Below are 24,512 nucleotides of genomic sequence, written 5' to 3' on the forward strand. Positions count from 1 at the left end.
CCACTCGCTCCCAAGCCGTGGGAGTCCCACCCCGCAGGCGGACCCTCTGCTGTGCTGGGGGAGGGGGAGAGCACTTGGAGGGGCTGGAGCTTCTCTGGAGCTTTACGGAGCTCACTAACGGGCAGCAGGCTGTCCGGGGAGCCCCGTGAACGGTGGGTGGGGCCTCCCTGCTCCGGGGTAACAGCCTCTCAGCAGTGCTCGGGCTCGTGCGAAACTCTTCAGGCTTCCTCAGTCTCACAGCACGCAGCTGTGGGCACTTCAGCCAAACCCAGCAAACGTGTCTTCAGTTATTCAATCACTAGGACCTAATCAACGGCTTGAAAGTTCCGTTTGTATAAAGTGTCAGTTACCGGAGAGTTTCAGTGCTGAGCTCCTCTGTCTGGAAGAGTAAGATTCTCTCTCTCCTCTCTTTCTCTCTCCCCCTTTTACTCTCTCCCCCTTTTACCCTCTCCCCAAAGCAGTCCTGCTGAATCCACAGCTCAGTGGGGCCCAGCCCGGTGGGAATAGGAGAGCGGGGCTGGGGAAGGGGGGCGGGCAAAGGAGGGGGCCCGGCGGGCGGGGTGCAGAGGTGGCAGCAGCCCTAGTGGGCTGCCTTTCTGGATCGGGGTGAGCATGGCTCCACCGTGTGCTCTGGCGGCGGGGCCCGGTGCTCTGCCGGTCTTTCTGAACTTTTGTTGCATTATTTGTAAAAAAGAATGGCAGGGGTACTAGTTGCCTGGGGCTGCTGTTAACACAGCACCGCAAACCGGGCAGCTTAAACAACAGACACGTGTGCTCTCCGGATTCTAGAGGCCGAAGTCCGTATAGAAGCGTCGGCGGGGCCGGGCTCCCGAAGGCTGCAGGGAGGGATCCGAAAGCCTCCTCCAGCGTCCGGTGGTCCCTTGGTTGGGGCAGCAGAACTCCGACCTTCAAACGGCATCGTCCCCGTGTGCCTGCCTGTCTGTGTCCACCTTTCCCCTTTCCATGAGGACACCCCTCCCACTGGATTAGGACCCACCCTAACGAGCTCAACCTCACTTGCTCATCTGTGGTGATGAAGAAAAGACCTCCAAATTAGGTCCCATTCGGAGGCACTGGCGGTAAGTTAGGGCCGGGGGGTGGGAGGCAGCAATGCAGCTCAGTCCCTAAAGCAGGGTTTCCTATCAGGGAATGATCTGGGCGTGGGGGGAGGAAGAAGGTACGGGGGCTGCAGGGCGGCCACAGGACAGAGAAGCCCTCCCGGGGGTGCAGAAGCCTGTGGCTCAGGGAGCAGGCCCTGCCCCTCCCACCCCGTCCTCTGCAGGAGGCGGCTCCAGCAGCCAGGCTGCTTCTGGAGGGAACAGGAGCTGGGCCCACCGTGTCCTCTGCGCTCCTGGGAAGGGGGCGGCCGCAGCACCACCGGACCCTGCAGGGCTGCCCCCTTCCTCAGGCATCTCTGAGAGCCCGGATTCTCCCAACATCCACCTCGGGAGAGCCCGGAGGCGCTAGCAGCCGTCCGCGGGCCTGCTGTCGGCTCTCTGGTCAGGGAAAGGCCATGGGGCCGGCTGCACACGCCCGGAGGAGCCCGGTGCAGAGTGGGGTGAGTGGCCAGCTCCCTCTCGAAACCCAGGCAAGTGCTGCTGTGTCTCTCAGGGGTTCACCCATGCCACTGAAGGCCTTTCATTTTAGAAAATCGCAAAATGCAGCTTAGTGGCGGGGGGGGGGGGGGGCAGCCCTCTCCCCAGTTTGGCCTAGAAAAACCCTTCCCTGAAAACCACTGGGTCCTTCTGGCTTTCTGAGTGTGAGCTGCCCGTTCTCCTTCCTTGGCACCTGCGATAAACCTTCCTCTGCTCCAAACTGTGCTCAGGCTCACTGTGCATCAGGCACACGGACTTGGGTTCGACCGTGTTTGGGTTTGTCCTGACGAAGCCATCTTCACTACAGACAGCTTGGTTTTACCAAAACATCCTGCCGGTCACGGAGGGTAAATTTCCTAACAACACCCTGGGGAGAGTGGCGGGCTTTCTGCCGGCGGGGATCCATCGCTCACTGGCACACGCTACCCCACCTCCCAGGACCGAGTGGCCAGATGCAGGTCCGATGGTCAGCAAGTGAGGTACAAATCCAACCAGCAAGAATGGTTTGACACCTGCTGTGGCTGGCGGGCCGGGAGCTTCTCAGAGGAGCTGGGCTGGCCCTGGACCAGCCATCCCGTCCCCTGGCCTCCCGGAGAGAACGATTCCGACAAGGAGAGGCCCTGAGGACAGAGAGGCCAGGCACCGCGTGCAGGCCACAGGCTTCAGAGTCAGATGGGCCTGCTGTGTGTCCTGGGGCAAGTGTCCTAAGTAACCTCTCAGGGCCCAAGTTCCTCCTTCGTGAGGCAGAGACTAACTCAGAGGGAACGGTGATGTGAACGTCGGTGGAATCTCCTGGCCTGCGGTAGTCAGTAAACTGAAGCTGGTGTTATTCAGAACGACTAGAATTCTTTTTTTTTAACCAAAGAGCTGGAAGGATGCCTGGCCATTTGCATTTCAAGTTTCCCAAATTACCACCTGAAAAATCTCTGCGAAACAGGTTTCCAGGCGCTGGAGGTGGGCGGGCTCTAGTCCGTGGGAAAGTGACGGGTGGGCCGAGGCTCCCCGGGAGCGCGGGCCGCGTGAACCGGACGCGGGGTCACCGGGTGGCTGCGGGGGGCGGGGGCCGGGGTGAGCCCCGTCTGCGCCTGCGCCTGCGCCGTCCGCTCCCACCGCGCCGGGGGCGGCGCAGCTCCCGCACCTGGAGGGGTAGGTGGGCCCCGGCGGCCGTGGGGCGCGGAGCCCTGGGCGAGCGGGCGGGCGTGCCTCCGCCGGGCCCCGTCCGAGACCCCGGGAGCCGAGGGCCGGGGTCTCAGCGAGGCTACGCCGGGGCCCGTCCAGAGGCCCGGGGCGAGCGGCGCGCGGGCGGGCTCGGCGCCTGCGGGGCTGCGCGCTCGGCCGGCCGGCAGGGGGCGCGCGGAGCCTGCGTTCCGGGGGACGGCCGCCCGCGGGGGTCGCGCGCCGGGAGCTGCAGGGGCGGGCGCGGGGGCGGTGGCTGGGTGAGGACGCAGGCCTGGGTCAGCGCTGCGGCCCGCGAAGGGAGCCCGGCCTGAGGGCGGCGGCGGGCACTTGGGGGCCACCCCGCCCCGGGCAGCGCCCGCCGGCTCTCGGCTCAGTCCGGCTCATTCCTCCCGGCCGCCGCCTCGTGCTCCGGAGCTGGGGACCCGGGGGCGGGCAGGAGAGGCCTCGCTCGCCCAGGACCTGCTCGGGGACCCTGCCCGCGTTGGTGATCGATCGTCGAGTCCCTATCACAGGCCTCCTTGGGCTGAGGAAACAGCTGGGGACTAAGGAAAACTCGAGATCCCAACCGGCAGATTCGCCCTCCGCCCCGGGGCCGCGTCCCTGCCTGCAGCCTGTGCCTGGACTCCACTTCCAGGCCGACCGGTGAGCGCCCAGGGTCCCGGAGAACGCCTGGGGTACCAGCGGCAGGTCGTGGACTTGAGTGGAGTGGGATGCCCAGACCCCCCATGACCGTACATTCGCCACAGGCCACCTGCAGCTCAGACATCTGACTGCGAGTCCGTGGGTCACGAGTCAAATCCTTTTCACCTGCCCTAATCAAGGTCAGTTAAGACTTGCGTGTCCACCAGGCAGCACGGAGCCTAAGCAATAGGCTGTTTGCCCGGGTTGTTTCCCAGCAACTTGGAATCAGCTGCGTCCAGTTGGAGCTGAACTGGTTGCGGCCGGATGGGACCACCGATTCCCGAGCCGGGCCTGCGCGAGGGCCCGCCCAGCGCCCTTTAGACCGTGCAGCGGCCTGTAGCCCAGCTACACCTGCGCCTGCGCAGAAGGCGTCCCGCAGCTTTCTCCAATCATCACCTTTCCCCGCGCTCCCCACGCCTCAGGTGGCCCTGCTTCTTTATTCGTTATCGCGTAAATAGCCCGAGCCCCTTCCCTTCCGGGACGCCAGAGCTGAGGTTTGCCCTCCTCTCTCCTGGCTTGGCCGCCTCGCTAACAGACCCGGGCGTCTCGGCGTTTGGCTTGCTGTGCATCAGCCCCGAGGAGCCCGGTTGGGTACCAACTGCACAGGGACACTGCAGCTCGGGACCGCTGACTCTGCGCCGCCTCTACCAGTTTGTGGTTTTGGAAGCATCAGGTAACCTTGGCTTCAGGCAGAATTTTCTCATTTGGGGCTTCTCCGTGAATGACACGCCTTGCCGGGGCGTTGCGGGGGTGGGGGGCGCCCTGCAGCCCTCCCCTCACAGGGGCTGTGCCCTCCGCCGGGGCTCCCTGCTCCGAGCTGTTCACTGACCCTTGAAGTGCATGGTCCCTGCGGTTTCTGTGGCTCTTCTTTCGGGACAAGCACTGTTCTTGCAGGCGCTTCTCGGGGAGTCTAACCGGGGCTGTTAACTGAGCAGTTGACTATAGCATCTGTAGGTTCGTCAGTGTGTGCTGAAAGCTGGTGATGTGACTGGGTTCAGGATGAGCGGTTATGCCCCCTCTTCCGTGCTTCATGTTAAGGTATTATTCCAAAGAGGCTGCTTTTGTTTCCTGCGCTTCACTGATCCCAGAGCAACTGTGTTGCTAGTTTTCCTGGGCTGTTGAAATGAGCTTTACCAGCTGTGTATTGTGCTATCTTGTCACCGGTTCTTAAACTCTGATATATTGTATCCACACTCAGAAAATAACTTTGTTTCGTATTATATACAGGCAGCGGCTTTCAAACGTTTCAAGCGTTTTTCTGGGGAAAATAGATTGTGTGTGTGTGTCTGTGTGTCTAGGTGCCGACATAATTAGCACGCTATCATTCCTTCTCTAGATAACTTTCCATAGAAAAGGACATTATTCTAAGGAAGAGAAGTGTCACTGTCCACAATCCAAGACTGGCATCGTCTTCATTCTGTTGTCATATGATACCAGGTGATGGTGATGACGACAGCCATACCTAATTTCTGTGTTCGGAAAAAATCCGGAAATGGTAAATTGAAATAAAACCCAAGTATCTTACATGCATATGCAAAACAAAGTTTACCAATGATAAATCCCGACTAAAAATAATCTGGACAGCTGGGGGCGTTCAGGACAGCTGGGGCCGTTTATTGGGTTTTTTTTTTTTTTTTTAGCAATTTCGGGGCAAGTGCCCCGTGCTCTGTCCACCATTACCTCTCCAGGGCAGGTGCTGAAATAAAATCATCAGAGAGAAGAGACTGCCGCTCGGAAAGTGTGCAAATGGTGCTCAAACAACACGCTAGCAGCGCCAATCCGTGCCAATACAAGCCACGCCCGTCTCTGACACACCTGTCCGGCGTGTCACGCTGGCGGCGAGTTAGTGTAAGGTGCAGGTGATGCTGGAGTTTAGGTCTCGAATTCTGGAAGGTCGCACTCAAGACGTGACTGCGAGGAGGGCCTGTTCTGTTGTTCTTGTTAAGATGGATCCGTGGGTCTCAGTAACGACCTTAGAAAATCCCGTCATTTCCCCAGATTGCGCACAGCAAGGCAGCTGCCTCGTTCTCAGAACTCTCCGGGCTTCTCCACACGGGCTCTGGGCTGTGCGGTGCCCTTGAGCCTGACCGCCTGGCGTCAGGGAGGCAGCAGAGGTCAGATGCGTCTCCTTCTCTGTTCCGCTCACGGCCCGAGGCCCAGAGGGAAGCAGGAGGCCGCTGTACGCTCGTGGGGACAGTCCTCTGCTCGGTGTCAGAGGGACGAGGACCCGGGAGATGTGCAGTACGTCCGGTGTGATGCTCCCGTCACGCCGATGGGACGCGACACCGGGAACGGAGCCGTGAGGCCCCCGACAGCCAGGGCGGTGCAGCCCGTCTGCAGAGACCCACCTGCTTCCCTGAAGCCTCTGCACATCCCCAGGACGCGAATGGAGGCACGTTTCCCCTGCCCAGTGATGGAAAGGAGTCCAGGAGCCGCGCAGGCTGCTTTCGGGTGGGCACCGGCCCCGCGGGAGGTCCCAGTGGGAAGTTGTGGGCACGTGGGGACCCGAGCAGGGCTGCCCTTGGGAGGGGCCGTGTGCTTTGGCTGCCGTGGCTTCTCGGGACCACCAGGTCATCACACGTTGCCCACGGAGTGTGCGTCATCCTGTGCTCACCTCCCAACTCGCTGCCTCGTCGGGCAGCTGTGTAACAGAATTCTCACAGAACATCTCACTGCATGGAGAAAGCATCCCCACCCTCCTTCCTGCGCGTCAGGACCACCCCCCAGGGCACCAGCCCCTCCTCCCCTTCCTTCCGGGGCCCAGGGACCAGCTTTGGAGCCCGTGCCACTCACTCCAAACGTCAGAGAACAAACACACCGCAAGACAGACAACAGTTACACGACGGAGCTTTGTGACCCACGTACCTCCGTCCCGACGTGTGTGTCTATGGGACGGGTTCCCACGCCTGCACCCTGGGCAGGCGGGCCCTCCCGGTGCTGGGCGCCTGCAGCGCTGTTTCAGGCGGGGCTGCCGTCCCTAACCGGTGACTTGGCCTGAGTCACAGAGGCGAGCTGCCCCTCTCCACAGGGCCTCCTCCCCTCCCCCCTGCAGTGCCCCCTTTCCAGCAGTGACGGCCTCAGTGTGTCACCTTGGCCTCTAAGATCTAGATACATAACCTCAGAAGCCCTAGAGCTTTGCAACCTAACACCAAAGCCCTACGCAGCTCAGTGGGCAGACAGCCCAGCCTCCAAAGTCTGAAAGTTAGTTTTGGCCACTGATGTCTGGGTTCTCGTTGCTTTTGTGGCCAGCAGCTATTCAGAGGGCCTCCTTCTGTCTCTCCAGAACTGCTTCTCCAGCCATTGTTCTTTGGTTTAGCACAGTAAACGCTGGCTCTTTTCTGGGTCAAAACCCTTTTCAGATGTGATGGAAGCTACAGGAGAATGTGGACATGCACGCACACACACTCTCTGATGCATTTGGTTATAATTTAATTCTTTGTGGATTTGCGGTTTTGAAAACTTGGTTTAAGAGCGTTCAGTGACGGTCTCGAGGACAGAAGAAGGTGCCCACGATAGAATCTTTCCGATCTCCTCTTCAGCGCTCACTGGCTTAACTAGCGTTGTCTCCTTTTTCTCTTTTTTAAAAATTGTGAAATACACGTATAACTTCCCGTTTTAGCTACTTTTAAGTGTACAATTAAGCGGCATTAGGTATATTCACAGTGTTGTGGGGCCATCGTCACCGCCCATCTCCAGAACTTTCCATCGTCCCAAACTGAAACTCTGTCCCCATTAAACACTAGCTTCCCCTTCATTCCCCTCCCCGCTCCCGGAGCCCCTGGCCCCCACCGTCTACTTCCTGCCTCTGCATTTGACCTCTCCAGGCACCTCATGTGAGTAGAGATCTTATAGCATTTGCCCTTTTGTGACGGGCTTATTTCACTTAGTATTACATCCTCAAGGTTCAGCCACATTGAATTTCCTGAATTTTTTCCTTCCTTTCAGAGTTTCCTTCTTTTTAAGGCTGAATCAGAGTCTGGTGTATGTATGGACCACATTCTGTTTATACATCAGTGTGTATACACTTGGTTTGCTTCCAGTTTTTGGTTGTTGTGAATAATGCTGCTACGAACATGTATACATGTCTCGTGGAGACCTCGCTTTCAGTTCTTTGGGGTACATACCCAGTAGAATCGCTGGATCGTAGGGTAATTCTTTTTAAAAAATTTGAGGAGCTACCATAATGTTTTCCACCACGGCTGTACCGTTTTATGTTTCTGCCGACGGTGCATAAGGGTGCCAATTTCTCCACACCCTCACCAGCACTTACTGCGATTTTTGTTGGTTTGTTTTTGGTTGGTGGCCATCCTGGTGGGTGTGAGGGGGCGTCTCGTAGTTGTGCTTTGCCCTGGTGATCGGTGATGCTGAGCATCTTTTCTTGTGCTTAGTGGCCATTTATACATCTTCTTTGGAGAAATGTCTATTCAAGTCCTTTGCTCATTTTATTTACTTATTTTTTAACATCTTTATTGGAGTACAATTGTTTTACATTGTTGTGTTAGTTTCTGCTTTATAACAAAGTGAATCAGCTATACATATACATATATCCCCATATCCCCTCCCTCTTGTGTCCCCCTCCTTCCCACCCTCTGTATCCCGCTCCTCTAGGTGGTCACAAAGCACTGAGCTGATCTCCCCGTGCTGTGCGGCTGCTTCCCACTAGCTATCTACCTTACATTTGGTAGTGTATATATGTCCATGCCACTCTCTCACTTCGTCCCAGCTTACCCTTCCCCCTCCCCGTGTCCTCAAGTCCATTCTCTACCTCTGCATCTTTATTCCTGTCCCGCCCCTAGTTCTTCAGATCCGTTTTTTGTTCTTTGTTTTTTTTTTAGACTCCATATATACGTGTCAGCGTACGGTATTTTTCTCTTTCTGACTTACTTCACTCTGTATGACAGACTCTAGGTCCATCCATCTCACTACAAATAACTCCGTTTCATTTCTTTCCATGGCTGAGTAATATTCCATTGTATATATGTGCCACATCTTCTTTATCCATTCATCTGTCAGTGGCCACTTAGGTCCTTTGCTCGTTTTAAAATCAGGTTGTCTTTTTGTTGAGTTGTAGTAGTTCCTTTTATATCCTGGATATCAGCCCCTTATCAGGTACCGGCTTGCAATGTTTCCCCCATCCTATGGGTTGCCTTTTTACTCCGTTGTGCCTTTTGAAACACTAAGGTTTTAAGTTTTGACATGGACCAACTGATCCATTTTTATTGTTGTTGCTTGTGCTTTTTGTCACAGCAGTGGAGAAATAGATTGAAGAGTAACCAAGTGCCGTCTCCGAGGCATTTGTTTTACTGGGTCACAGCACTAAAGCTATAAGAGGAAGAAGCTACAGAGACAGGCTGGGAGCATGAGGAAAAGCTTTACAGGCCTTAGTGAACAGGGAAGCTTGCCAGGTGGGAATGGGAGTTCCCTCGTACGAGCAGCATCAAGGAAACCCGTGTGACCGCTGGGAATGAGGGGGTGCGGTGAGGAGGCCACAAGAGATTAAGAAAGATACGAAACATCACAATCTGGGTCCTTCCCTCTTTCTAGCAGGCATGTGACAACCAGAATTCTATTTCAGATAAATTGCTCCTTCAAAAGTCTGGAGGACACTGGGAAATGGAAGAGACCGGAGGCCCGGAGGCAACTAGAAGCCTGTTCCAATTTCCGGGAGGGACAGGAATCCGCCGACGGTGACGGGGATGGAGCAGCGTGAACGTCTGTGCAACCAAGTGAACGAAGCAGGTGAGGCGCAGACAGGAGGTGTGGGGAGGGGACAGTTGAAGGTGACATGCTTGTGGCCGAGTGTGACTGGAACACGGCAGATGAGTGAGGAGTGGCAGGAGAGAGCAGGTCGCCAGGGACAGGCTGAGATCCGTGCGAGGTGTGCAGGAGACAGCGAGACTCCCCACAGACGTAGACCTTTGCTTGAGCGCTTTTTTTTTTTTCACATCTTTATTGGGGTATAATTGCTTTACAATGGTGTGTTAGTTCCTGCTTTATAACAAAGTGAATCAGTTATACATATGTTCCCATATGCCCTCCCTCTTGCGTCTCCCTCCCTCCCACCCTCCCTATCCCACCCCTCCAGGCGGTCGCAAAGCACCGAGCTGATCTCCCCGTGCTATGCGGCTGCTTCCCACTAGCTATCTACCTTACGTTTGTTAGTGTATATATGTCCATGCCTCTCTCTCGCCCTGTCACAGTAGAGCGCGTTTTAATTCAACAAAATTAGGTAATTTGAGGAACTGGGTAGCATGGTTTAGAGTTGAGGGTAGTTATCTCATCAGCCTCGTTCTTTTCTGCGCTACAGTATTTAAATAGTGTTGCGTGGCTGTTGCTAAAGTATTTTTCTTTTTTTTTTTTAACATCTTTATTGGGGTATAATTGCTTTACGATGGTGTGTTAGTTTCTGCTTTATAACAAAGTGAATCAGTTATACATATACATATGTTCCCATATCTCTTCCCTCTTGCGTCTCCCTCCCTCCCACCCTCCCTATCCCACCCCTCCAGGCGGTCACAAAGCACCGAGCTGATCTCCCTGTGCTATGTGGCTGCTTCCCACTAGCTATCTACCTTACGTTTGGTAGTGTATATATGTCCATGCCTCTCTCTCGCTTTGTCACAGCTCACCCTTCCCCCTCCCCATATCCTCAAGTCCGTTCTCTAGTAGGTCTGTGTCTTTATTCCTGTCTTACCCCTAGGTTCTTCATGACATTTTTTTTTCTTTAATTCCATATATATGTGTTAGCATACGGTATTTGTCTTTCTCTTTCTGACTTACTTCACTCTGTATGACAGACTCACTTCACTCTGTATGACAGACTCTAGGTCTATCCACCTCATTACAAATAGCTCAATTTCGTTTCTTTTTATGGCTGAGTAATATTCCATTGTGTATATGTGGCACATCTTCTTTATCCATTCATCCAATGATGGGCACTTAGGTTGTTTCCGTCTCCGGGCTATTGTAAATAGAGCTGCAATGAACATTTTGGTACATGACTCTTTTTGCATTATGGTTTTCCCAGGGTATATGCCCAGTAGTGGGATTGCTGGGTCGTATGGTAGTTCTATTTGTAGTTTTTTAAGGAACCTCCATACTGTTCTCCATAGTGGCTGAACCAATTCACATTCCCACAAGCACTGCAAGAGTGTTCCCTTTTCTCCACACCCTCTCCAGCATTTATTGTTTCTAGATTTTTTGATGATGGCCATTATGACTGGTGTGAGATGATATCTCATTGTAGTTTTGATTTGCATTTCTCTAATGATTAACGATGTTGAGCATTCTTTCATGTGTTTGTTGGCAGTCTGTATATCTTCTTTGGAGAAATGTCTATTTCTCCATTTTTGGATTGGGTTGTTTGTTTTTTTGTTATTGAGCTGCATGAGCTGCTTGTAAATTTTGGAAATTAATCCTATGACAGTTGCTTCATTTGCAAATATCTTCTCCCATTCTGAGGGTTGTCTTTTGGTCTTGTTTATGGTTTCCTTTGCTGTGCAAAAGCTTTTAAGTTTCATTAGGTCCCATTTGTTTATTTTTGTTTTTATTTCCATTTCTCTAGGAGGTGGGTCAAAAAGGATCTTGCTGTGATTTATGTCATAGAGTGTTCTGCCTATGTTTTCCTCTAAGAGTTTAATAGTGTTTGGCCTTACATTTAGGTCTTTAATCCATTTTGAGTTTAGTTTTGTGTATGGTGTTAGGGAGTGATCTAATCTCATACTTTTACATGTACCTGTCCAGTTTTCCCAGCACCACTTATTGAAGAGGCTGTCCTTTCTCCACTGTACATTCCTGCCTCCTTTATCAAAGATAAGGTGACCATACGTGTGTGGGTTTATCTCTGGGCTTTCTATCCTGTTCCATTGATCTATCTTTCTGTTTTTGTGCCAGTACCATACTGTCTTGATTACTGTAGCTTTGTAGTATAGTCTGAAGTCAGGGAGCCTGATTCCTCCAGCTCCGTTTTTCTTTCTCAAGATTGCTTTGGCTATTCGGGGTCTTTTGTGTTACCATACAAATTGTGAAATTTTTTTGTTCTATTTCTGTGAAAAATGCCAATGGTAGTTTGATAGGGATTGCATTGAATCTGTAGATTGCTTTGGGTAGTAGACTCACTTTCACAGTGTTGATTCTTCCAATCCAGGAATATGATATATCTCTCCATCTATTTGTAGCATCTTTAATTTCTTTCATCAGTGTCTTATAATTTTCTGCATACAGGTCTTTTGTCTCCTTAGGTAGGTTTATTCCTAGATATTTTATTCTTTTTGTTCTAATGGTAAATGAGAGTGTTTTCTTGATTTCACTTTCAGATTTTTCATCATTAATGTATAGGAATGCCAGAGGTTTCTGTGCATTAATTTTGTATCCTGCTACTTTACCAAATTCATTGATTAGCTCTAGTAGTTTTCTGGTAGCATCTTTAGGATTCTCTATGTATAGTATCAGGTCATCTGCAAACAGTGACAGCTTTACTTCTTCTTTTCCGATTTGGATTCCTTTTATTTCCTTTTCTTCTCTGATTGCTGTGGCTAAAACTTCCAAAACTATGTTGAATAAGAGTGGTGAGAGTGGGCAACCTTGTCTTGTCCTGATCTTAGTGGAAATGCTTTCAGTTTTTCACCACCGAGGATGATGTTTGCTGTGGGCTTGTCTATATGGCCTTTATTATGTTGAGGAAAGTTCCCTCTATGCCTACTTTCTGCAGGGTTTTTATCATAAATGGGTGTTGCATTTTGTCAAAAGCTTTCTCTGCATCTATTGAGATGATCATATGGTTTTTCTCCTTCAATTTGTTAACATGGTTTATCACCTTGATTGATTTGCATATATTGAAGAATCCTTGCATTCCTGGAATAAACCCCACTTGACCATGTTGTATGATCCTTTTAATGTGCTGTTGGATTCTGTTTCTAGTGTTTTGTTGAGGATTTTTGCATCTATGTTCCTCAGTGATATTGGCCTGTAGTTTTCTTTCTTTGTGATATCCTTGTCTGGTTTTGGTATCAAGGTGATGGTGGCCTCGTAGAATGAATTTGGGAGTGTTCCTCTCACTGCTATATTTTGGAAGAGTTTGAGAAGGATAGGTGTCAGCTCTTCTCTAAATGTTTGATAGAATTCGCCTGTGAAGCCATCTGGTCCTGGGCTATTGTTTGTTGGAAGATTTTTAATCACAGTTTCAATTTCAGTGCTTGTGATTGGTCTGTTTATAGTTTCTATTTCTTCCTGATTCAGTCTTGGCAGGTTGTGCATTTCTAAGAATTTGTCCAGTTCTTCCAGGTTGTCCATTTTATTGGCATAGAGTTGCTTGTAGTAATCTCTCATGATCTTTTGTATTTCTGCAGTGTCAGTTGTTACTTCTCCTTTTTCATTTCTAATTCTATTGATTTGAGTCTTCTCCCTTTTTTTCTTGATGAGTCTGGCTAATGGTTTATCTATTTTGTTTATCTTCTCAAAGAACCGCTTTTAGTTTTATTGATCTTTGCTATCGTTTCCTTCATTTCTTTTTCATTTATTTCTGATCTGATTTTTATTATTTCTTTCCTTTTGCTAACTTTGGGGTTTTTTTGTTCTTCTTTCTCTAATTGCTTTAGGTGCAAGGTTAGGTTGTTTTTTCGAGATGTTTCCTGTTTCTTAAGGTGGGCTTGTATTGCTATAAACTTTCCTCTTAGAGCTGCTTTTGCTGCATCCCATAGGTTTTGGGTCGTCGTGTCTCCATTGTCATTTGTTTCTAGGTATTTTTAAATTTCCTCTTTGATTTCTTCAGTGATCAGTTCGTTATTAAGTAGTGTATTGTTTAGCCTCCATGAGTTTGTATTTTTTACAGATCTTTTCCTGTAATCGCTATCTAGTCTCATGGCTTTGTGGTCGGAAAAGATACTTGATACAATTTCAATTTTGTTAAATTTATCAAGGCTTGATTTGTGACCCAAGATATGATCTATCCTGGAGAATGTTCCATGAGCACTTGAGAAGAATGTGTATTCTGTTGTTTTTGGATGGAATGTCCTATAAATATCAGTTAAGTCCATCTTGTTTAATGTATCATTTAAAGCTTGTGTTTCCTTATTTATTTTCATTTTGGATGATCTGTCCATTGGTGAAAGTGGGGTGTTAAAGTCCCCTACTATGAATGTGTTACTGTCGATTTCCCCTTTTATGGCCGTTAGTATTTGCCTTATGTATTGAGGTGCTCCTATGTTGGGTGCATAAATATTTACAATTGTTATATCTTCTTCTTGGATTGATTCCTTGATCATTATGTAGTGTCCTTCTTTGTCTCTTCTAATAGTCTTTATTTTAAAGTCTGTTTTGTCTGATATGTGAATTGCTACTCTAGCTTTCTTTTGGCTTCCATTTGCATGGAATATCTTTTTCCATCCCCTTACTTTCAGTCTGTATGTGTCTCTAGGTCTGAAGTGGGTATCTTGTAGACAGCATATATATGGGTCTTGTTTTTGTATCCATTCAGCCAATCTGTGTCTTTTGGTGGGAGCATTTAGTCCATTAACATTTAAGGTAATTATCGATATCTATGTTCCTATTCCCATTTTCTTAATTGTTTTGGGTTTATTATTGTAGGTCTTTTCCTTCTCTTGTGTTTCTTGCCTAGAGAAGTTCCTTTAGCATTTGTTGTAAAGCTGGTTTGGTGGTGCTGAAATCTCTCAGCTTTTGCTTGTCTGTAAAGGTTTTAATTTCTCCATCAAATCTGAATGAGATCCTTGCTGGGTAGAGTAATTTTGGTTGCAGGTTTTTCTCCTTCATCACTTTAAATATGTCCTGCCAGTCCCTTCTGGCTTGCAGAGTTTCTGCTGAGAGATCAGCTGTTAACCTTATGGGGATTCCCTTGTGTGTTATTTGTTGTTTTTCCCTTGCTGCTTTTAATATTTGTTCTTTGTATTTAATTTTTGATAGTTTGATTAATATGTGTCTTGGTGTATTTCTCCTTGGATTTGTCTTGTATGGGACTCTCTGTGCTTCCTGGACTTCATTAAATATTTCCTTTCCCATTTTAGGGAAGTTTTCAACTATAATCTCTTCAAATATTTTCTCAGACCCTTTCTTTTTCTCTTCTTCTTCTGGAACCCCTATAATTCAAATGTTGGTGCGTTTAATGTTGTCCCAGAGGTCTCTGAGACTGTCCTCAGTTCTTTTCATTCTTTTTTCTGTATTCTGCTCTGCAGTAGTTATTTCTACTATTTTATCTTCCAGGTCACTTATCCGTTCTTCTGCCTCAGTTATTCTGCTATTGATCCCTTCTAGAGTATTTTTTATTTCATTTATTGTGTTGTTCGTCGTTGCTTATTTTCTCTTTAGTTCTTCTAGGTCCTTGTTAAATGTTTCTTGCATTTTCTCTATTCTATTTCCAAGATTTTGGATCATCTTTACTATCATTATTCTGAATTCTTTTTCAGGTAGACTGCCTATTTCCTCTTCATTTGTTCGGTCTGGTGGGTTTTTATCTTGCTCCTTCATCTGCTGTGTGTTTCTCTGTGTTCTCATTTTGCTTATCTTACTGTGTTTGGGGTCTCCTTTTCGTAGGCTGCAGGTTCGTAGTTCCTGTTGTTTTTGGCGTCTGTCCCCAGTGGCTAAAGTTGGTTCAGTGGGTTGTGTAGGCTTCCTGGTGGAGGGACTGGTGCCTGTGTTCTGGTGGATGAGGCTGGATCTTGTCTTTCTGGTGGGCAGGTACACGTCTGGTGGTGTGTTTTGGGGTGTCTGTGGCCTTATGATTTTAGGCAGCCTCTGTGCTAATGGCTGGGGTTGTGTTCCTGTTTTGCTACTTGTTTGGCATAGGGTGTCCAGCACTGTAGCTTGCTGGTCGTTGAGTGAAGCTGGGTGCTGGTGTTGAGATGGAGATTTCTGGGAGATTTTCGCCGTTTGATATTATGTGGAGCTGGCAGTTTTCTTGTGGACCAGTGTCCTGAAGTTGTCTCTCTCACCTCAGAGGCACAGCACTGACCCCTGGCTGCAGCACCAAGAGCCTTTCATCCACACGGCTCAGAATAAAAGGGAGAAAAAGTAGAGAGAAAGAATTAGTAGAAGTAGGAAGAAAGAAAGAAAGAAAGGAGGGAAGGAGGGAAGGAAGAAAGAAGAAAAGGAAAGAAAGAAAGGAGGGAGGGGAGGGACGGTGGGAGGAAGGAAGGAAGGAGGGAAGGAAGGAAAAAAGAAAGAAGATAAAGTAAAATAAAATAAATACAATAAAGTTATTAAAAATAATTTAAAAAATTTTTTAAAAAAACGGGCGGATAGAACCTTAGGACAAATGGTGGAAGCAAAGCTCTACAGACAAAATCTCACACAGAAGCATACACATACACACTCACAAAAAGAGGAAAGGGGGAAAAAATCATAAATCTTGCTCCCAAAGTCCACTCCCTCATTTTGGGATGACTCGTTGTCTATTCATGTATTTCACAGATGCAGGTACATCAAGTTGATTGTGGAGCTTTAATCCACTGCCCCTGAGGCTGCTGGGAGAGATTTCCCTTTCTCTTTGTTCGCACAGCTGCCGCCTCTGCGTGTAGGTCGCGGAGGGCGTCTGGTTTTTGCTCAGACAGGACGGGGTTAAAGGAGCCGTTGATTCGGGAGCTCTGGCTCACTCAGGCCACGGGGAGGGAGGGGCACGGAGTGCGGGGCGGGCCTGCGGCGGCAGAGGCCGGCGTGACGTTGCAGCAGCCTGAGGCGCGCCGTGCGTTCTCCCGGGGAAGTTGTCCCTGGAGCCCGGGGCCCTGGCAGTGGCGGGCTGCACAGGCTCCCCGGAAGGAGGGTGTGGAGAGTGACCTGTGCTCGCACACAGGCTTCCTGGTGGCGGCAGCAGCACCCTTAGCGTCTCATGCCCGTCTCTGGGGTCCGCGCTGTTAGCCGCGACTCGCGTCCGTCTCTGGAGCTCCTTTAAGCGGTGCTCTGAATCCCCTCTCCTCGCGCACCAGGAAACAAAGAGGTAAGAAAAAGTTTCCTGCCTCTTTGGCAGCTCCAGACTTTTCCCCGGACTCCCTTCCGGCCAGCCGTGTCCTCTCCCTGCGCTCCGACCGAAGCCCGAGCCTCAGCTCCCAGCCCCGCCCGCCCCGGCGGGGGAGCAGACAAGCCTCTCGGGCTGGTGAGTGCCGGTTGGCCCCGATCCTCTGTGCGGGAATCTCTCCGCTTTGCCCCCCGCACCCCTGTGGCTGCGCTCTCCTCCGCGGCTTCGAAGCTCTCCCCCTCCGCCCCCCGCAGTCTCCGCCTGTGAAGGGGCTTCTAGTGTGTGGGAACCTTTCCTCCTTCACAGCTCCCTCCCGCTGGTGCAGGTCCCGTCCCTATCCATTTGTCTCTGTTTATTCTTTTTTCTTTTGCCCTACGCAGGTACGTTGGGGGTTTCTTGCCTTTTGGGAGGTCTGAGGTCTTCTGCCAGCGTTCAGTAGGTGTTCTGTAGGAGTTGTTCCACGTGTAGATGTATTTCTGGTGTATCTGTGGGGAGGAAGGTGATCTCTGCCTCTTACTCTTCCGCCATCTTCCTATGAATCCAAGTATTTTTCTTAATTACTAAATATTTTCAGGATTAAGACATGTTAACTTTTCCTGATGAGACTGTAAAACCCCTGGAGGGCGAGGATACTCGTTATTTCTTCCACGTTTCTTCTCAGTGCCTAGTCCCGCCACAGATGATCTGTCACGTACATGGGGAAACGTACTTTAAAAAAAAAAAATTATCTTATGGAAAATAGTTGATTTACAATGTTGTGTTAATTTTTGCTGTACAGCAGAGTGATTCAGTTATACACATAAATACATTCTTTTTCATATTCTTTTCCATCATGGTTTATCACAGGATATGGAATACAGTTCCCTGTGCTGTACAGTAGGACCTTGTTTATCCATTCTATATATAGTAGCTTATATCTGCTAATCCCACCTCCCTGACCCTTGGCAACCACAAGTCTGTTCCCTATGTCTGTGAGTCTGTTTCTGTTTCACAGATAAGCTCATTTGTGCTGTATTTTAGATTCCACGTGTAAGGGATATCACATGGTATTGGTCTTTCTCTGCCTGCCTGACTTCACTTAGTATGATAATCTCTAGGTCCATCTGTGTTGCTGCATATGGCATTATTTCATTCGTTTTTATGGGTGCATGGTATTCCACTGTGTATACACACCACATCTTCTCTATCCACTCCTCTGTCGATGGACACTTAGGTTGCTTCCATGCCCTGGCTATTGCAAATAGTGCTGCTATGAACACTGGGGAGCATGTATCTTTTCGAATTAGCGTTTTCTCTGCATATATGCCCAGGAATGGGATTGCTGGGTCCTCTGGTGGCTCTATTTTCAGTTTTTTGAGGCACCTCCATACTGTTCTCCATAGTGGCTGCACCAATGTACATTCCCACCGACAGTGTAGGAGGCTCCCTTTACTCCACACCCTCTGCAGCATGTTATTTACAGACTTTTTGATGATGGCCATTCTGACCTGTGTGAGGTGGTACCTCGTAGTTTTGATTTGCATTTTTCTGATTTTTCTGATAACTAGCGATGCTGAGCATCTTTTCATGTGCCTGTTGGCCGTTTGTGTGTCTACTTTAGAGAAATGTCTATTTAGATCTTCCCATTTTTTTTTTGATATTGAGTTGTATGAGCTGTTTCTGTATTTTGGACATTAATCCCTTGTCAGTTGCATCGTTTGCAAATATTTTCTCCCAGTCAGTAGGTTGTCTTTTTGTTTACAGTTTCCTTTGCTGTGCAAAAGCTTATGTTTGATTAGGTCCCATTTGTTTGTTTTTGCTTTTATTTCTACTGCCTTGGGAGGCTGACCTAAGAAAACATTGGTACCTTTTATGTCAGAGAATGTTTTCCCTGTGTTCTCTTCTAGGAGTTTTATGGTGTCATGTCTTACGTTTAAGTCTTTAAGCCATTTTGAGTTTATTTTTGTGTATGGTGTGAGGGTGTGTTCTAACTTCATTGATTTACATGCGGCTGTCCAACGTTCCCAACTCTCTTTTCCTCATTGTAAATTCTTGCCTCCTTTGTCGAAGATTAATTGACTGTAGGTGTGTGGGTTTATTTCTGGGATCTCCGTTGTGTTCCATTGGTCCATATATCTGTTTTTGTGCCAAGTACCATGCACTGTTTTGATTACTGTAGCTTTGTAGTGTTGTCTGAAGTCTGGGAGGGTTACATCTCCTGCTTTGTTCTTTTTCCTCAGGATTGCTTTGGTAATATTTTGGGGCTTTTATGGTTCCAGGTAAATTTTAGGATTATTCTAGTTCTGTGAAAAATGTCATGGGTAATTTGATAGGGATTGCATTAAATCTATAGATTGGGTAGTACAGCCATTTTGACAATGTTAATTCTTCCAATCCAAGAGCATGGAATATCCTTCCATTTCTTTGAATCCTCTTCAGTTTCCTTCATTAATGTTTTATAGTTCTCAGCCCATAAGTCTTTCACCTCATTGGTCAGATCTATTCCTAAGTATTTTTTGATGTGATTTTAAACAGGATCATTTTTTACATTCCCTTTCTGATATTTCATTGTTAATGTAAAAAAATGCAGCCCACTTCCATATGTTAATCTTGTATCCTGCTACCTTGCTGAACTCATTTATCAGTTCCAGTAGTTTCTGCGTGCAGTCTTTAGGGTTTTCTATATGTATCATGTTATATGAATATAATGACAGTTTTACCTCTTACCTACCAATTGGATACCTTTTTATTTGTTGTCTGATTGCTGTGGTTAGGACTTCCAATACTCTTTCGAATAGCAGTGGTGAGAGCGGGCATCCTTGTCTTGTTCCAGATCTTAGCAAGAATGCTTTTAGGTTTTCACCGTTGAGTATTATGTTGGCTGTTGGTTTGTCATAAATAGCTTTTGTTATGTTGAAACGTTCCCTCTATACCCACTTTTGTAAGCATTTTTTTTTATCATGAATGGATGTTGAATTTTATCAAATGCTTTTTCTGCATCTATCGAGATGATCGTGTGTTTTTTGTGTTTTGTTGCTGTGGTGTATTACATTGATCTTTGCGTATGTTGAACCATCCTTGTGACCCTGGGATGGATCCAGCTTGGTCATGGGTATGATCTTTTTTTATATGTTGTTGGATTCGGTTTGCTAATGTTTTGTTGAGAATTTTTGCATCTATATTCAAACATATTGGCCTGTAATTTTCTTTTTTGGTAGTGTCCTTGTCTGGTTTTGGTATTGGGGTGATGGTGGCTTCATAGAATGTCTTTGGGAGTGTTCCCTCCTCTTCAGTCTTTTGGAAGAGTTTGAGAATGATTGGTTTAAGGTTTTCTTTGTGTGCTGGGTAGAATTTGCCCGTGAAGCCATCTGGTCTTGGACTTTTGTAGAGAGTTGTTATTATTAATTATTACAGATTCTATTTCACTTCCAGTGATAGGTCTGTTCAAATTATCTTCTTATCTGTTCAAATTATCTTCTTGATTCAGTTTTGGTGGGCTGTGTGTTTCTAGAAACTTGTCCATTTTTTCTAAGTTGTATAGTTTGTTGGTATATAATTGTTCATAGTATTCTCTCATGGTTTCGTATGGTTTTCTGTGGTATCAGTTGTAATTTCTCCTCTTTTATTTATTGTATTTGGGTCCTCTCTCTTTTCTTGGTGAGCCTGGCCAGAGGTTTGTCAATTTTGTTTACCCTTTCAAAGAACCAGCTCTTGGTTTTATTGATTTTTTTTTTCTATTGCTTTTTAATCTCTACTTCCTCTCTGATCTCTATTGTTTCCTTCATTCTGCTGACTTTAGGTTTTGTCTTTTCTTTTTCTAATTCTTCTAGGTGGTAGGTTAGGTTTTTTATTTGAGATTTTTGTTTCTTTTTAAAAATTTTTTTAATTTTTAAAATAAGTTTATTTAGTTATTTTTGGCTGCGTTGGCTCTTCATTGCTGCATGCGGGCTTTCTCTAGTTGCGGTGAGCAGGGGGCTACCCTTCGTTGCAGTGCGTGGGCTTCTCATTGCGGTGGCTTCCCTTGTTGTGGAGCATGGGCTCTAGGCCCGCGGGCTTCAGTAGTTGTGGCTCGTGGGCTCTAGAACACAGGCTCAGCAGTTGCGGCACGCGGGCTCAGTAGTTGTGGCTCGTGGGCTCTAGAACACAGGCTCAGCAGTTGTGGTGCACGGGCTTAGTTGCTCCGCGGCATGTGCTTAGTTGCTCCGTGGCATGTGGGATCTTCCCGGACCAGGGCTCGAACCTGTGTCCCCTGCATTGGCAGGCAGATTCTTAACCACTGTGCCACCAGGGAAGTCTAAGATTTTTCTTGTTTCTTGAAGAGGGTCTGTATTGCTATGAACTTCCAAGAACTGCTTTTGCCGCATCCCATAGATTTTGTATGGTTGTGTTTTCATTGTCATTTGTCTCAAGGTATTTATTAATTTACTTTCTTTTTAAAAGGGCATATGCATTGTTTTCTGTTTGTTTTAAAGAAGATGTTGGGGGTAGGAGTTTATTTATTTATTTTTGCTGTGCTGCATCTTCGTTTCTGTGTGAGGGCTTTATTTGTGGCAAGCGGGGGCCGCTCTTCATCGTGGTGCATGGGACTCTCACTATGGCGGCCTCTCTTGTTGCGGAGCACAGGCTCCAGACACGCAGGCTCAGTAGTTGTGGCTCACGGGCCTAGTTGCTCTGCGCCATGTGGGATCCTCCCAGACCAGGGCTTGAACCCGTGTCCCCTGCATTAGCAGGCAGATTCTCAACCACTGTGCCACCAGGGAAGCCCTGATTTACTTCTTGATTTCATCACTGACCCATTGGTTTTTTAGTAACATGTTACTTAGTCTCCGTGTAATCGTTTTTTTTTTCTTGTTTTTCTGTGGTTGATTTCTAGTTTCATGCAACTGTGGTCAGAAAAGATGCTGAAATAATCTCTATACTCTTAATTTGTTGAGGCTTGTTTTGTGCCCTAGTATGTGGTCAATCCTAGAGAATGTTCCACGTGCACTTGAAAAGAATGTGTATTCTGGGTTTTTTTGTTGTTGTTCTTTGCTTTTTTTTAAATCTAATGTCCTGAAAATATCATTAGTCTAACTGTTCTGTTGTATCATTTAGGATCTCTGTTGCCTTACTGATTTTCTATCTAGAAGATCTGCCCATTGATGTGATGGGGTGTTAAATTCTCCTGCTATTATTGTATTCCTGTCAATTCTGCCCTTTGTTAGTATTTGGGTGCTCCCATATTAGGTGCATATATGTTGATGAGTGTAATATCCTCTTCTTGTATTGATCCTTTTTATCATTATATAGTGTCCTTCTTTATCTTTCTTTATTGCCTTTGTTTTAAAGTCTGTTTTGTCTGATATGAGTATGGCTACCCTTGCTTTCTTGTCATTTCATGCCATGACAAGACATCTTTTTCCAGCCCCTCGCTTTCAATCTGTGTCCTTTGCCCTATAGTGGGTCTCTTGTAGGCAGCATATGGTAGGCTCATGTTTTTTTTTTTTTAAATCCGGTCTGCCACTGTGTCTTTTGATTGGAGCATTTAGTCCATTGATATTTAAGGTAATTATTGATATGTATTTATTGCCATTTTAAACCTTGTTTTCGAATTGATTTTGTATTTCTTCTTTGTTCTTTTCCTTTTGAGTTCGATCTTCTTTTATATTATGCTTGTGTTCTCTTCTTTGGTTTTTGTGAATCTATTATATGTTTTTGATTTGTGGCTACCCTGTTTTTCAAGTATGTTAACCCCTTCCAATATCTATTTGCTTTAGACTGGTAGTCATATAGGCTCAAACACATTCTGAAAAATATATATGTATATTTTCTTGCTCTCCTTCCCCACATTTTATGATTTTGATGTCCTCTCCTACATCTGCATGCCTGTGCTTTTGCTGTTCATTGTGGTTGTCATTGCTTTCACAGAAATCGTATTTAAAAAAATTTTTTTAATCTGTGTACTGGCTTATTTAAGTGATTTACTTTCCAATTGTGATTTTCTCTTTCCTATAGATTCTTGCTTCTCTTCTATTTAGAGAAGACCTTTCAATATTTCCTTATGACAGGTTTAGTATTGCTGTGTTCTTTTAGTTTTTTGCTTGTCTGAGAAATTCTTTCTCTCTCCTATTCTGAATGATGATCTTGCTGGGTAGAGTATCCGAAGTTGCAGATTTTTCCCTTTCAGGACTTTGTATGTATCTTCCTTCTCCCTTCTGGCCTGTAATGTTTCTGTAGAGAAATCAGCTGATAGACTTATGGGGTTCCCTTCTCATTAACTCTTTGTTTTTCTCTTGCTGCCTTTAGAGACCTTTCTTTAACTTTTGCCATTTTAGTTATGTCTTGGTGTAGGTCTGTTTGGGACACTCTGTGCTTCCTGTATGTGGATATCTGTCTTGTTCTTTAGGTTTGGGAAGTTTTCAGCCATGATTTCTTCAAATACCTTTTCGGTCCCCTTTTCTCTTTCTTCTCCTTCTGGGATCCCTATTCTGTGTAGATTGGCACGCTTTATATTATCCCATAGGTCTCTTATATTGCTCTCATTTTTTTTTTTCATTTGGCTTTCTGTCTGCTGTTCTGATTAGGTGATTTCCATTATTCTGTCTTCCAGATCACTTATTCGTTATTCGTTATTCAATCTGCCTTTTATTGCCTTAAGCTTAGCTTTCGTCTTGGCAAATGAGTTTTCTAATTTTTTTTGGCTCTTTATAGTTTCTAGTTCCTTGATAACGGTAATCTGCACCTCTATCAATAGCCCTTCTTAATTCCTTTAGTATTTTCATTATCTCCTTTTTGAATTTGGTGTCTATGAGACTGAAGAGGTCTGTTTCATTGTTCTTTCAGGGGAATTCTCTTGACCTTTTAACTGGGAGCGATTCCTCTGCTTCTTCATTTTATTTATGCTTCTCTGTGAGTTTAGGAGAAACAATTATCTACTGTGGTCTTGGAGGGCTATTTTTATGCGGGAGTTTCCCTGTGTAGCTTGCATAGGTTTAATATTTTTGGTGCTAGGGCTGTTTTGAGTACGGATGCCTGCCGCCTCTTTCCTCAGTGTGTCCTGGCCGTCATCCCCCTGAAAGGGGGTGTAACTGGTGTTGTGGTGACCAGAGCCTGCCCAGTTGTTGAGCTGGGCCTCCTCTTTGCTCTGTGGTTGTCACTGCCCTGTTGGGGGCAGGGTCTGCTCCCCAGCTGTTGGAGCAGAAGCCCCTGGATCCGTTTTCAAGCTGCAGTGTGGGGTAGGCAGGATTGGAGTGGTCCCACTGGGAGAGGAGCCACTGAGTATTGCCCCGCTGGAGTAGTCCCCACGTGCAGAGCACACTGCCTGGTGTCACCTGTCACCCATTGCGTGGGCTCCCAAAATGCACTGTTGTTGGCACTCCTCTCGGCCTCACCTCCATGGTGGGGATGCAGGCAGTTGGCCTTGGTGTCCCTCAGGTACTGTGTTCACAGAACCACCAGTGCAGGTCCACTGAAGTCAGGTACCAGGACTGCAGTAGTTACACACCTAGACCTGCTGTGGGAGCTACGGAAGCAGCCCAGACCCCGGCCCCGCCCCATGTGTGCGCCCACACAGAGCCCACAGCTGCTAAGGCCGGGCCTGTCCCAGCCATGGAAGCACCCGTTGTCCACCCAGCACTGAGTTTGCAAAGCTGGCGGCAATGGCACAAATCTGTGGACTGTACAGCTACAGGGAGAGGGCTCTGATTTCAGCCCCGCCTCGGCGTGTAGACAGCCCACTGGCTCTTGTGCTCCCAGAGCTGGTGAAGGCAGCGCCGTGTCAGCTGAGCGTGCGGAGAAAGAGGCCGCTCTGGGGGGGGGGGGGGCAGCCCTCCCTTTACGCACGTTAACAATGGGGTTCCAACGGCGGTGCGAGCTGTGAGCACGCAGGGTGAGGCTGCTCTGGCGGGCCCCACCTTTCCCTCCACGTGCCCCTTAACAACGGCGCTTCGCTGCTAGGGCGGGTTGGGCTTCTTCCACGCAGCCCATACTGTACTCCAGCCCCTTCAGGCTGTGTCCGTGCAGCCGGCCCCAGTCCTCTCCCCTGGTCTGTCCTCTGACGCCTGAGTTTCAGCCCCCAAACCCTGCACGTACCAGCAGGCGTGTGTTTCAGGCTGGGGACAGACCCTCTGTGCTGGTCT

At 47.7% G+C, this 24,512-nt stretch overlaps 1 protein-coding gene across 1 annotated transcript in view; it reads right to left on the bottom strand.

The window, feature by feature from the left end:
- Positions 1-2,560: 2,560 nt before the first annotated feature.
- PAXIP1 (PAX interacting protein 1) overlaps positions 2,561-24,512 on the bottom strand; it is a 72,420-nt gene continuing 50,468 nt past the window's right edge. Inside the window, exon 21 of the mRNA XM_065883632.1 lies at positions 2,561-3,081. Coding sequence (XP_065739704.1) covers positions 2,561-3,081 — 521 coding nt within the window. The remainder of the gene's footprint in view (positions 3,082-24,512) is intronic.

This window comes from Phocoena phocoena, chromosome 9 (assembly GCF_963924675.1).
Source record: "Phocoena phocoena chromosome 9, mPhoPho1.1, whole genome shotgun sequence".
Classification (NCBI taxonomy): domain Eukaryota; kingdom Metazoa; phylum Chordata; class Mammalia; order Artiodactyla; family Phocoenidae; genus Phocoena; species Phocoena phocoena.